Source organism: Terrapene carolina, unplaced genomic scaffold, assembly GCF_002925995.2.
Source record: "Terrapene carolina triunguis isolate 2854851 unplaced genomic scaffold, T_m_triunguis-2.0 Scaffold130, whole genome shotgun sequence".
Lineage (NCBI taxonomy): Eukaryota > Metazoa > Chordata > Testudines > Emydidae > Terrapene > Terrapene triunguis.
Window position 1 is genome coordinate 23195049 of NW_020664481.1, and position 13846 is coordinate 23208894.

At 48.2% G+C, this 13846-nt stretch overlaps 2 protein-coding genes across 2 annotated transcripts in view; one reads left to right on the plus strand and one right to left on the minus strand.

Annotated features, from left to right (window-relative positions):
* The first annotated feature begins 37 nt into the window (after positions 1-37).
* Positions 38-13846, plus strand: part of FBXL8 (F-box and leucine rich repeat protein 8) — a 45132-nt gene continuing 31323 nt past the window's right edge. Inside the window, exon 1 of the mRNA XM_024202248.3 lies at positions 38-215. Within this exon, the coding sequence (XP_024058016.1) occupies positions 49-215 (167 nt within the window). The 5' untranslated portion in view covers positions 38-48. The remainder of the gene's footprint in view (positions 216-13846) is intronic.
* The window catches only part of TRADD (TNFRSF1A associated via death domain), an 18711-nt gene continuing 14110 nt past the window's right edge, over positions 9246-13846 (minus strand). Inside the window, exon 5 of the mRNA XM_024202249.1 lies at positions 9246-11160. Coding sequence (XP_024058017.1) covers positions 10850-11160 — 311 coding nt within the window. The 3' untranslated portion in view covers positions 9246-10849. The remainder of the gene's footprint in view (positions 11161-13846) is intronic.

The window sequence follows — 13846 nt, forward strand, 5'->3', positions numbered from 1 at the left end:
TTCCTTAGCCTCTAACTGAAACTGAGGAAATCCTTGCTGAGCAAAGCAATGCTGAGTCTCCTGCATTTGGGGGCATTTTTGTTACGGAAGCCACCGAAGTTCCTCCATGCATGTATGTGTGCTAATGTGGCTTGTGACAACACTCTGTCTCTTCTCTCCAAACACTTTCTTACTGTAGTGGTGAAAGGGGCAACTGCATTAGGGAAAGGAGCTCAGTTTTCCAAGTGCTTGTCATGTGATTTAGGCAGATGTCTCAGCACACAGGCTTTGGGAAGTTAGAGAGAGCTGAGTGCAGATGTTTGCTAGCACTGAACAGGGGTTGGCTGCTTGACTGTATGTACAGTGATGGATCACACAGCCTGTTGTCAGGTCTGGAAGGCATTCCATGTATGTTTCTTAGAACAATAGCGTTAACGCCTCATAGAAAAGGGGCAGAAAATGTAAATTGCTGGGGATTAAAACATGGTACCAGAGTGGTGATTTCTTATTACCACTTAATTCTTCCCTCTGTGCTCAAGTCAAGCGAAGCACTTTACTGAACACTGGGTCTGGTCAAAAAACAGCAATTATTTTCCATGAAAATTTTGAAGGCAACAAAGCCATGTTCGGGTTGTTCAACATTTTTCACAGACTTTTATTTTTTTTGTCCAAATATTTTTGTATAGAATTTCTAACTTAAAATTTTCATTTAGATTCAACTGGATTCAAATGAAAAAGGGGGAAAATTTGACATTTGGTTTTGGTTTCTCCAGTGGGAAAAAAAATCTGGGGGACTAAATCAAATGAGGGACCAAAAAACATGAAAACCCATTTTCCCTTTTGATTTGAATCAAATGGAATTAAAACAAAAACATTAATTTAGAATGGCATCTAAATTCATGTAGTCACTGGCCTGCTGAATAACCATGGGCGAGTTACAGTGCCTCCTTGTGCCTCAGTTTCCCCATCTGTAAAATGGGGATAAGAATACTGATTTCCTGTGTGAAGTGCTTTGAGATTTACTGATGAAAAGTGCTATAGAAGAGCTAGGGAGTCCGAGAAGTATTTATTAGTAGTAGTACTTTTTCATTTTTGACAAAACAGAAAATTTTAAATGTTCATATTGTCCAAAAAAGCAATTTTTGGTAAAAAATAAAATAAAATAGTAATAATAATTTCAACCAAAGCATTTTCACCAGCAATACTGACCACACAGGTGTAAAAGTGATATACCATAAAGCTTTCTAATATGGACAGGTACAACTGAGCAACTTCAGCTAGTATTTAGTCCCGTGAAACAGAACAGCTTATTAACAAATAATGTGACCAATGCACCCCGCCCCCAGGCTTTAGCATTACTGGCCTTATTCTTTCCCCAGGGAAATGAATGGAAAACTTCCCACTGATCCCAGTGGGAGCAGAACTGAGCTGTGAGACAGGGCTGTGCCTAATTTTCATTTTGCCCCAGGGGATATAGACAGCCATGCTGGGAGTCTGCCCTGGAGTCTGATAGCTGACTGGATACTGCATTGCATTTCCAGTCTGAAGCCAGTCACTTGTGGAACAAGGCACTACCTACCACACAGAGCAGCAGCTCCCTAGCTGTGCCGCTACTTTTACAATGCTCCCTCTGGGCCCCAGCCACCCAGAGTGGACACGGAAGCATGGCCGGCTCCAGGCACCAGCAAACCAAGCAGGTGCTTGGGGCAGCACATTTTCAGGGGCGGCATTCCAGCCAGCCTCTTTTTTTTTTTTTTTTTTGGCGCTTGGGCGGCAAAAGCCTAGAGCCGGCCCTGGCAGCAGCAGCGCGTCCTGCACCGGGGGCACCCTGGGGCCGCTGCGGTTCGCGTCGGGGAGCAGCACCCGCACCTTATGGCCGGGCGGGCTCCGAGCGCGGGACACTCGGCTGGGGGCCGCCCCTCGGGGCACACGGAGCTGTCTGCATGTGCTGCAAGGCGGCCGCCCCCCCAGCACCACAGCCGGGGCTGGGCGAAGCAGCCAGAGCCGCCCAGGGACTGCGGCAGGGCGGCCAGGAGCAGCAGCAGGAGCGGGGCCATAGAGGGCGGGGCGCTGCTGTGTGGTGCCCGCATCCCGCTCTCCGTGGCTCCAGTCCCTCTGGGGCTGCCCTGCCCCGGCTCCTCAGCCCTCTGCTGGGGCGGTCCCCCCGGCTCTGTCCTCCCCGGTCCCGGCCGGTCCTGGAGGCGGGAGCTCTGGCTGGAGGGACCCTGGGCTGAGGCACGGCCCGGGAGCCCCGCTGCTTACCCCGACCCTGCCAGCGCTGGACCGGCTGGAGGCGAGGGGGGAGTGGGTGGAGTCAGCGCTGGTGGGGGGAAGCCCAGGGTTGTGGTGGCAGAGGGTGCGGGTGGGATGGGGGGGAGGGAGAGCCGAGGGTTGGGGCGGCACGGGGTGCGGGTGTGGGGGGGGGGGAGAGCCCAGGGCTGGGGTGGGAGGCAGTCAAAATTTTTTTTGCTTGGGGCAGCAAAAAACCTAGAGCCGGCCCTGCACGGAAGCATGCCATAGACTCACTGCTCCTCCCCTCCGGTGAGTTTTGGGGCCTCCCTGTCCCCTTGCTTCCTTCCACGGGATGAAGATAAACAGGGAGTCTCCTAAGTCTTACCTCTCCTCTGTGGGTAGCTGCTGCTGCTGTTTCGCGACCCATGCAGTAGGGACTGGAAGGTAAGGAGAAGAACAGTGGCCAGGGGTGGACCTCTCTCTCCTGACACTGCTACCTATTCATTGCTTCCCTTGTACCTTGTTCCCCTCTCCGATGTGTCTATTTTCTTCAGCTGTCTATTGTCACATGCTCTGAGGCAGAGACTCATATTTTTGTAATGTGAGCATATAGCTTCTAGCAGCATGGGGGGCCTCAATCTCAGGTAGGGGATCTCGGCGCTACTGCGGTACAGATAATTAATAGCACATGGCTTTTCCGAGGTGTTCTGCAGATGGAAGACCCAGAGGAGCACTGCCAGTTGGCCAAAGGAGCAATAGATCCACCCAGAGCTTTTGATAGACAAAGGAATTTTGCGGCGCTCAGTTACTCAGCACATGGCGAGCGTGCTAACATTGACACACTGCTGGACTTGTTTATAGGCCCCACTGGAACGAATGAGGAGAATTTGGGTTTATTAGCTGTTCGCAGATTTACTGTTTCCCATCACGTGTGTTGGGCTGTACAGGATATTCTTAGAGCTGACACTGGTTCTCCAACCCACTGTAAGGCATCTTGTCCCTCAAGGGTCACTGGACAAGGTTGGCAGAAGGCTCAGTCTGGCATGTGAAGCTTTTAAATGAGCAAAGACCTACCCCGCTAAAAGAGAACCGGAACTGCTCATGATCAGATTTGGTTGATGTGTCAAACGTCACTCTCGTCCATCACCAGGACCGCCCGGGGGGGGGGGGGGGGAAGTGGGGAAATTTGCCCCAGGCCCCGCAGGGGCCCCCACGAGAGTTTTTTGGGGGCCCTGAAGCGGGGTCCTTCACTCGCTCCGGGGGCCCCGGAAAATTCTCGTGGGGCCCAGGCCCCTGGAGCTTCTTCCGCTCCGTGTCTTTGGTGGCAATTCGGCGGCGGGGGGTCCTTCCGCTCCGGGACCCACCACCGAAGTGCCCTGAAGACCCATGGCGGGGGGTCCTTCCGCCCCGGGACCCACCGCTGAAGTGCCGGGTCTTCGGCGGCAATTCAGCGGCGGGGGCCCCCTGCCGCCGAAGGCCCCAGGCCCCCTGAATCCTCTGGGCGGCCCTGTCCATCACTAGGGCAGAGAGCCCTGAACTCTGAGATCCTCCCCTGATACATTGATCCATGGGGTTAGTATTAGAACAGGGCGATACGTGGAAGAAGGATGGTCTTGTGGCTAAGGTATTGGACTGTGGAAAAATCCTGACTCCACTTAAGTCAATTGTAAACCTCCCAGGGAACAGGATTTCACCCCTGGGTTCAGTTCCAGGTTCTGCCAAGACTTCCTGTGTGACCTTGGGGAAGCCACTTAATCCCTTCATGCCTCAGTTTCTCATCTGTAAAACCGAGATGATCATTCCCTACCTCTCAGGGATAAGTTCACTAACGTTTGTGAAGTGCTCAGATACTGTGGTCAATGAGGGCCATGTAAGTAGCTCACAACTTACATCATGGCACTGAAACTAAGGGAACTTTGCCTGTCTTCAAGTTTTGTAACAAACCTCAATTTCTGGTCATATTTGCTGACAGGCCCATCAGTGTTATAGGTGGAACCTCTATGGAACTTGGTGGTGAAGCTTGGTTGTGATGTGAAACCAGAGCATTTAACTGGGGCGGGGGAGGAAGCAACCTGCAAACCAAAAATCACTGATGTTTGCACAGCTGTCACCCGAATCCAAACCACATGGGCTTTGCACGTCCCTGTTTCTGGACAGCAGGATTCTCATTATTATTATTATTATTTGTATCACCACAGTGCCTCGGAGCACTAGTCACGGACCAGGACCCCATTGTACTAGGTGCGGTGCTAACATAGAACAAAAAGTTCCTGTCCCAAAGAGCTGACAATCTAAGTATCTCCAGGATCTTTCAGGTGGATAAGTTGTCAGAGCTGGTGAAGGCAGTTATTCGCTCAGAGCTTCCCATGGTGCCCTCATTTCTTTTTACCGTTGCAACATCCCATATTCGATTATATTCCTCTTTTTAATAGGTTTTATTGAGTAAGAAATGAAAGCGGAGGCAAAGAAAGCCAAACTAATTTACTTCTTTTTCTAAAGACATTGTAAAAATATTATCTGATATATGCAATCAATATTCACCAAAAATACATGTTTCTTTATAGAAGAAGTCAGAAAAAATAGAACAGAATACTTTCCGATATAAAAGACAAATACTATTGAGGTTAAAGGCTGTAAGTTGGGTGCACATGCTGCAGCGCTGAAATCCCTCAGCACTGGAGCGGCAAACTGTTAATCTCGATCTGGAGCTGAAGTTCCGGGGAATCCAGAGCTTCAGTTTGAGATTTTCAAACCTGACGAGGGGATTGAGCCACACAGCTCTTACTGAATTGACTAAGTGTGGCGTGACTCATTCACTTAGTTGGCTTGGAAACTTTAACCACGGTTTAGCCCTTAGTAGAGACAGGGAAAACCGACAAAGCTTGGATCCAGACCTCAACTTGCCCAAAATGTGGGTCCATTTTTAAACAAAAGACACAGGGCCAGATCCTAAAGCAGTAACTCCACTGAAGTCATAACCTCTGGGGGCCTGGCTCACGGTGAAGAAACCCTGTTCTTTCCCTTTCCAGTGTCTTTCTAATGTCTTAGTGGGTTGATGCACAGAACATTACAATCCTTTCAAAGACACATTTTTATAAGAGAGTTTCCAATCCAAGTAAACAAGCGGTTTGAGAGGATTCAAATGCTTTTCATTGCCACGTTCATGGTATCTATTTTTCCCCCTCAAATTTTAAGTGACGTGTGTGAGGGTGTTGATGGGGTGGGGATTGAGGTTCAAATATTCTGGGCTCCCCTTTGAAGCTGGAGAGAGACTAGTCCATCCTAGCAAGGAGGCCCATGGAATCTCAAGGTGACCCTTCCAATTTCTGTCACCTAAATGCTAAGGCGGGAGGCAGCTCTGAGGTGAGTGGCACAGGTAATGTCTAAGAGATAATCCCCTCACCTCTTTCTAACAGGGCCTCAGCTCTGGGTAGTTCAAAATCTGAGCATCCTGATTCTGATTGTTTGAATAAGCCCTCAACTGTAAACCTACCTCTCAGTAACAGTGCAAGATGTGTCTTGTTCTCAGCCATGTTTTCCTCTGACTTCTGTATTGTTTTTACATGGTTCTGTGACTCCCTGGCTATAAAACCCAGTGTTGCCAACTCTCTCAATTTTATCACAAGTCTCATATTTGGTGTTTTTCTTAAAGCCCCAGACCCAGAATCATGTGACTATACCAGAATTTCAGCATACATTGGGGAGGGGGGGGGGGGACACAACCTCCAAACCTTAAATTTCTAGCCCTCATGACTGCAGAGATAAGGTTGAAAATATAAAACCCTAAAAATGCACATACCCAATGTCAAATAAAAAGAACTCCAAATTTATTATTTTTAAAATCTCATGATTTCTGGGTCCTGACTCATGATTTCTGAATACTTGGGATTGGCAACACTGAAAACTTTTCATTATTCTTGCAATTGTTCGCAGCTCTTGGATTATAAATCGGTCCATCATGAGTACGTGGCATGGGCTCGGACTGAGGCTGCAATGGAGTATCTTTCTGTCATCTACCATGGTTTCTAAAGCACCCACCGTAGTGTCTGTTCTCCTTCAAGTGGAAGAATTAATCTAGGGTGTGATTTTTCAGCAGTGCTGAATGCCAAACTCTCACTGATTTCTGAAAATCACACCTCTGATGACCAATTTGATATTTGCAGTGGTGTTGTAGCTGTGTAGGTCCCAGGATATTAGAGAGACAGTCTTTTGAGCTTACATTAACCTCTGATCCCTGTAAGCTTGAAAGCATGTCTCTTTCACCAGCAGCAGGTCCAATAAAAGATATTTACCTCATCCACCTTGTCTCCCCAATTGATATTCTCTTTCATTACACCTTTAAACAAAGTTGGATTTACTTAAGTCATAAATCTAGTTAGACAAGGGGGTGAGGTAATATCAATAAAAGATATTACCTCACCCTCCTTGTCTGTCTAATATCATGGGACCCACACGGCTACAACTACACTGCATATAAAAGTTACGTTTTTATGCCAAAGTGGACATGGTGGCCATTTAAAACTTCATCCTCCTCTTTAACAGCCATGTAAACGCTTTAGCTCAGTTATGCCAAAACAAGTCATTTAAAGCCCCGTTTGGATCAATCTCGTCTTCCCTCTGCCAGACTGAAAAGAGCCTGTTTCAAATTTGAGACATTGCAAACACTACTGTATCACAAAAAAAGCCCTATTGGAGTTTTCTCTGGGAATTTACTTCGGCCTCATCTCTGTTATTTGCTTAATATTTTGTCCATTTATTTTGTTTTTGTGTAGCTGATTAGTGCCTTTATTTGTGTTTAACATTCTGTGGCGTTCAAAATAATAGCATGTTTGACCTTGAAGGAAACCACAGGTACAGCTTCACAGATTCCCATTAAGATATAGGACCAGTGTCAAGGTGCAGGGAAAAATTCAGTAGTGATGCCAACTATGGTGTAGTACATCGCACAAGTGGTCATTAGATGACTGGTGTAAGTGGTAAAGAAGCATCCCACTTGTGCCTCCCACTTGTGCCTAATTGGTATTTAAGAGTGTGCAAAAAAAATGTGTGTACCTAACACACCAAAGGAGAAGAAGGAAGTTCACCAGGAAAAACAACTTGCAGGAAGATGTGTGTCTCGTTAGCAGTAAGTGACATGGCAGACAGGCAGAGTTACAGGAAATAGAATTTTACTACCCTTGCTGACAGGCCAGTCTTGCATGCTGAGGATCTAGTGTGTGTGTATGTGTGTGTGTGTGTAGTAGCAGCCTGGCCCCAGCTTATATTGCTGAGTCCCTGGAGCCTCACCAAACTAGGTCCCTCCTGAAACTGGACCCTCGTCCTCCAGTTCCACTCATCATACTGTAGAGTGAGGTAAAGCAGCCCCACTCTTGTATTCTACACATTTCTGTTAATTTCTTTTCCTTCTGCCACCTCCTCTTCTTCCCCTTCATTGTGTAAGTTGCACTCTTTTTGCACATCCGTGTAAATCAGGAGTAATTCCACAGACTTCAGTGAAGTCACACTGGTATAAAACAGAGGTGAGATCAGATCTGGACTGCTACTGAATGCCAAATTAATGCAGCTCACTCTGTCCCATTACATCACGTGCTGAATTTGTCCTAGAGACTTCCATGAGAGTTGCACCTGCTGACCCTAGGTCTGAATTTGGCTCAAAGTGCCAGATGGTACTAAAAGTCATATAGTCAGAACAGCTGTGGGCTAGGAGGTTAAGCAGGTGTTGGTTTGAGGCCAGAATTCACCAAGTCTAGGGCATGTCAGCTGATTCTAGAAGGAATGATTGATGAAAAGATGCTCGGACATACAGCCATTCCCAGGGATCCTAACCCACTGTGCATACTCCTGACAGCACCATTATGTCATGCCACTGGAAAACCCTCTTACTTCATCTCTCTGAAAGAGGACACCTGTGAATGCTATTAAAAATGATGTTATCCTACATGCGCTGCCAAGAACTCTAACACTAATGCACTTTTGAGAGGAAATCTGTGAGTAAGAGGGAACACACATGACTAGCACTGACAGAGGAATAAAAAGCACAAGGATGATAAATTAATGCATGCTCCATCCATGGATGTAAAATGGCAACAGCAATGAAAAAAATCAGACTTAAGGTAGACTCTGAGGAATAGAATGGTAGATTTTTTGACTGCAGAGTCTTGGCACGGTTTTTCTCTCCAGAGTGGCTAGTGCTGATCTGAGTAGAAGACTGTGCCTGCAGTTAAGTAAGACTACCGACTAATAGCTTAGGAATGTTAGATTAAAAAGTGACAGGACAGCATGTATATGGTCTTGTATTCTAAGAACCATTAGTGTAAAATGCAATTGCAAAATAGATATTAAAAAAAAAAAAAGATTTTCCAGTTTGTGCTCGTTAAAATGCCCTTCGTCAAATGGCTTGTTGTAACATCAGTTCTCCTGCCAGGGACCAGCAGGAATGCTGACTGTCTTAGTGGAGATGGGCCCAAAATGAGGTTCCAATCCTGCTCCCTTTGAAGCCAATCGCAAAATAATGGGAGCAGCATCGTACCCTAAAATCCCATATCCAGATTTTATACTTCACATATCCTCTTGGGATTAACAAACCCTGCACGTGACCACTCATGACCCTGGGAATTTGGAATCGGATCCAAAGGCAAACTGTCTCAGGTTCCAATTGAATGGTCAGGCTCAGCTTGTTCTAGGCCGGGAGTGGCCAACCTGTGGCTCCAGAGCCACATGCGGCTCTTCAGAAGTTAATATACGGCTCCTTGTATAGGCACCGACTCCGGGGCTGAAGCTACAGGATCCAACTTTCCAATGTGCCGGGGGGTGCTCACTGCTCAACCCCTGGCTCTGCCACAGGCCCTGCCCCCTTCCCGCCCCCTCCCCTGAGCCTGCCGTGCCCTCGCTCCTCCCCCCCAGAGCCTCCTGCACGCCACGAAACAGCTGATCGGGAGGTGCAGGGAGGGAGGGGGAGGTGCTGATCGGTGGGGCTGCCGGTGGGTGGGAGGCGCTGGGAGCAGGCGGGGGGAGCTGATGGGGGGCTGCTGACGTATTACTGGGGCTCTTTGGCAATGTACATTGGTAAATTCTGGCTCATGCTCAGGTTGGCCACCCCTGTTCTAGGCACTCGGATACCTCCGTGACAAACATAGTATCATTCTAGCAGGCGGGAGCGGTATTCCTGTGAACTCTGATTTGAACCCACATCTGGATCCCAGGGCTGAGCTCTTCCTGATTAGGGAATTTCTTTGTCTCAGCCAAAGGTTACAGAAGTGCTTTACAGGAATAGGATGAAACATGAAATGGTTTAAAAGGACGTCCGCTCTGGCCCCTTGGAGAAGCACTGCCCTTGAGAGGGAGAGCAAGCAACTTTACATGAGTACACGCACTGGCAGATCCACCCTCCCCCCAAAATCTGAAATGTCCCCCAAGGGACTGTCTGCTATTCCATGATCATTTCCAGAGGCTAGATGGAGTCAAGAAAAGGCCTACAGATAAGTGAAAACTGGCCAGGATGCCACAAGAAACATGCCGCAGGAAAGCAAGCCGGATGATGATGTTTACATGATACGTGTCTGCGTATGCTCACTTATATGTTGCTGTGTATTTCCTTATAGGCTAAGGCACAAACTCTGCTCTTGTTACAGCCTGGGCACACCTACTGAAGCCAGTGGGGCTTGTCATGATCTAACTGAGAGCAGAAGTTGACCCTACTTCTTTTGTTGTATTTTCCCAAACTTTACACTTGAAATCCGGAGTATGTGAAGTGGGCACCACTGGTTCCTGGCTGTCTCAGAATCTCAGCGTGCCCAAGAAAGATGCCGTGCAAGTTCTGACTCTCCTGGTATGTGATGTCCCAGAGTGCTGCATTCTGGGGCATCTCTAGCCAAGCCAAGGCCAGTTTTAAAGAGAGCCAGTGATGTGATGAATGGACCTTGCAACCTGCTTAGCGGCATCACTCAGCACGTGAGTAGGGGCTTGAGTTGGTTTTGACGTTGCAGTACACCTTTAAGAAGAGTTCATCTGCTCTTCCTGCTTATTTACCACCTGCAGTTTGTTCCATTGCAGCTGTTTGCTGCATGGAGAATTGAAACTTTCTTAGAGTAACAAAGATGCCTTCAGGTGGGAAGAGAAAGGAAAGAGCAGACAAGCTTTTTAGTGGGGGAGTTACTGTTTTCATGAAATGTCCTTATCTGTGAAGAATAAAGGTGTGTGGGGGGGAATACCCCTCCAAGTGTGTACTATATTCAATGAGCAGAATTATTTCTAAGCACCTGGAGAATGTTTCCCAAAGGACTTTCCTGAGACCGCAGTTGCTCTTTAACATTCCCCATGTTGACACAGTCCGTAGGCATGGGCTGTGGCATTGTTAGGTGCATTGCAACATGTTGCCCCAAGGGGTAGTGACTGGGAGCCAGTTGGAAGCTATTCTCCCCAGCCTGTAAACAGCACTGTCTCCGGGCAATGAAGTGTGTCAGCGCTGTAGTAATTCAGTACCCAGGCTGACTTTGTAAATGCACAGCGGCTTTTCCTTGGGCATTCTCCGCTAGTAGGATACCATGGTGGTTAACTGAGCTTGGCATTCCTGGGAGGAGTCTTGGAAACTGTCTGAAACAGGCAAGATCCAAGTTCCACTGGCATCTCCATCCCTGGTCTATGACGTGTCGTTTTCACTAGGGTGGAGGCCCAGGAGTTCCTCTGCTAAGGTTATGAGACTGTTTTCCTCCAGGGCTGCAATCAGCCTCTGTAACGTGGCTCTCTTGCCCTCCGACTGGATAAACTTGAGAAGGAGCTGGTACGCTTGCTCATACAATCCCTCTCGGTCATATTCGTGGGCCAAGTTGTCAATGACAGGATCCCGAAGGGCACGGCAGTTCTTCTGCAATGACCTACCCACCTGCTTCCATTTCTTCGACACGAGCTTGGCAAATTTTTGATGGTCATCTGGCGTGAGTGTTCTGTTGGCTTAAAGGGAACACAAAGTGCTTAACACGTTGGGGTCCCAGTTCATCACTGCACTGGCACAACACAAGGCCATGTTAAAGTCTACATAATATTTTGTGAAGCAGAGACCTCAGTATGGTGAATGCCCCCCAAAGGACAAAACTTAGCATGTGTGTAAGCTCTGGGTTTAGCAGGCCAATGCTCAAACCACTGAGCTATCCCTCCCCCTTGCACCACACACTGACAGTGTTAAATTTAAAGGGGGAAATTCTGCATGAAGAGGGAGTTATGCACAGAGATCTGTGCTCACTGAAAATACATCCAGATCAGCATATATGGGGAAAGGGAAGCCATGACAGCTGAACTGATCTGCATTAATCAATCCACAATGTTGATACTGTGACCAACTTCCCCATACCCTCCAGGGTAAAAAGCCAGCTGATTCCAGTTATACATTTCAGATTTTGAAATCATTGCCATAGAAATTTGTTCATAACAGATTCTTACATTAGTGCTAATCCACCATTCAGTATCTGTGATCATGGGGATCTCCATAAGCGCGGTGTATAATTGCTCTGAGCATTTCTTAGCAGCCTTTCATTTGTACCTTTGGTTGTAATAGAAAATATAAAGGGATGCTGCTGTTTGTGGCATTATTAGCAGACCTGATATCATTTGTATGTGTTTCTGATTCATCCTGAATGTTGATTTTAAATGAAGTATAAGTGTTTCACTATCAGCAGAGGAGTCATTACCATTGAGAATCGCTTCTCCCCTCTTCCTGTCTGGGAATATCAGAGGTCATGTCCTAGGTAACTTAGATCTACAGGTAGTGACTATGTGAGGAGAGCAGGGTGCATGTTTTACAAAGACTGCTGAGCAGGGAAGGGTTTGAGTGCACACTTTATACTAATGAACATTCCGCGTCCATTCATTCCAAAGGACAGTGCTATCTTCACTAAGTGGCAATTATTAATAATTATTTGTGACTGTTAAAATGTGCCATCTTCTGGTTTCAGGCATCTAGCACCCGCTATCTAGACTAGAGGCTAGTGACCTGTGTACGGGAGAGAGTTTGTACTTGATAAAGACCTTTCCAGCTTGATGGCCAAGGCAGCCATGTGTTTAGAGCGCCCCCATGAGGCCAGTCCTGGCTACACATATTGTTAAGCTGTCTCACACTGGAGCGGAACTATACGTTTGTTTGATGGGGTTTACTTTTCTCTTAGCTGTTCCCCTTTACCGTTTGCTGTCAGCCCTTGCCCTTTTAAAACCCTCAGGCTCTTATTTCTGATCTTTTTCTCTGTTCCTTTTCTAAACACTCTCCGCTTCCTTCTACAGCTGTTGACTCCTGAAATAGTGAATCAGGGAGGGCAGATCCCACCCTGCTTTTTACCTGTAAAATCCTTATATGGGGCTAAATCAGACTGAACAATGACCCAGGTGGGCTCTGCTGTGCACCCCACAAACCCATATTGCAGTTTGAGACCATTCAACAATCTCCCTGCTCAGGAGAGGGCCTAGACTGGAACAGCTTGGCTGCAGCAGCTCACAGTTGGGGTACAGTGGCAGAGCTGTGAGGGGAAACCTGGATGGTTATCTGCCCAATCAGTGCCATTAGTCCTTCATTTTCAGGGGCCCTAACGTCATGCATGGGTTCGTCTCTGAAAAGGGAAGCATCGTCCTCTTACTTTTCCATTCAGGGCACGGCTACACTAGAGTGTTTACAGCTGCGCCCCTGTAAGCTCTCGAATGCAGCTGCTCTAAGGCGATGGGAGAGAGCTTCTCCATTGGCTAACCTACTCCAGCCCATGATGGCGGGAGAAGCTGTCCACACTGGCGCTTATGTCAGGGTAACTTACGTCGCTCACGGGGGTGATTTATTCCTATTCCCAGAGCTAAGCCAGGCCCCTGACTGACCTCGCTTGCGTGTTGCAGAGGAAAACCCAGTCTGTTTTTCGTTCAGTCTTTTCCTGCTGCTGCAGGTGTGACCCGGAGTTACAGCAGTGAGGAGTTTAAAGCACCCAAGAGCCGGGGTGGGCTATAAACCCTCCTGCTTCAGGGCATAAGCATCAGGGAAGGCCATGGCTGGAGATGGGACACTGGCTGGCATGGGCCAGGGCTCCAAGGTGGCATAAGCATTCTCTCTCTCTCTCTCTCGCTCTGTCTCTTAGGTGCTTGGCTGCCTGATTCCTGTGCATTTGCTCAGGGTCCAGCTGATCACTATCTGGGAGACTGGGAAGGAATTTTCCCCCAACTCAGACGGACAGTGACTGGTGGATTTTCACCTTCCTCTGCAGTGTGGATGTGCAGGTCATTTGCCAGGATTATCTGGGTACCTCTCACTGAATCATTTCCCTCCTATTGTGGGGGCCTTGGGCACTGGTGCACCTGGGTCCCTTCTGTTCTCTGCCTGTAGCACGGAATAGTCTGGTCTCCTGTGGGCTGTGATACTTTGGTCTCATTGCAGTTATTGGATTTAGTGTGCAGGTGCTGACATGTGGTACACAGGCAGGGGCAGCTCCAGGCACCAGTGCACCAAGCGCGTGCCTGAGGCGGCAAGCCGCGGGGGGTGGCCTGCCGGTCGCCATGAGGGCGGCAGTCAGGCTGCCTTCGGCGGCATGCTTGCGGGAGGTCCGCCGGTCCCACGGGTTTGGCGGCAATTTGGTGGCAGGTACGCCGAAGGCGCGGGACCGGCGGACCTCCC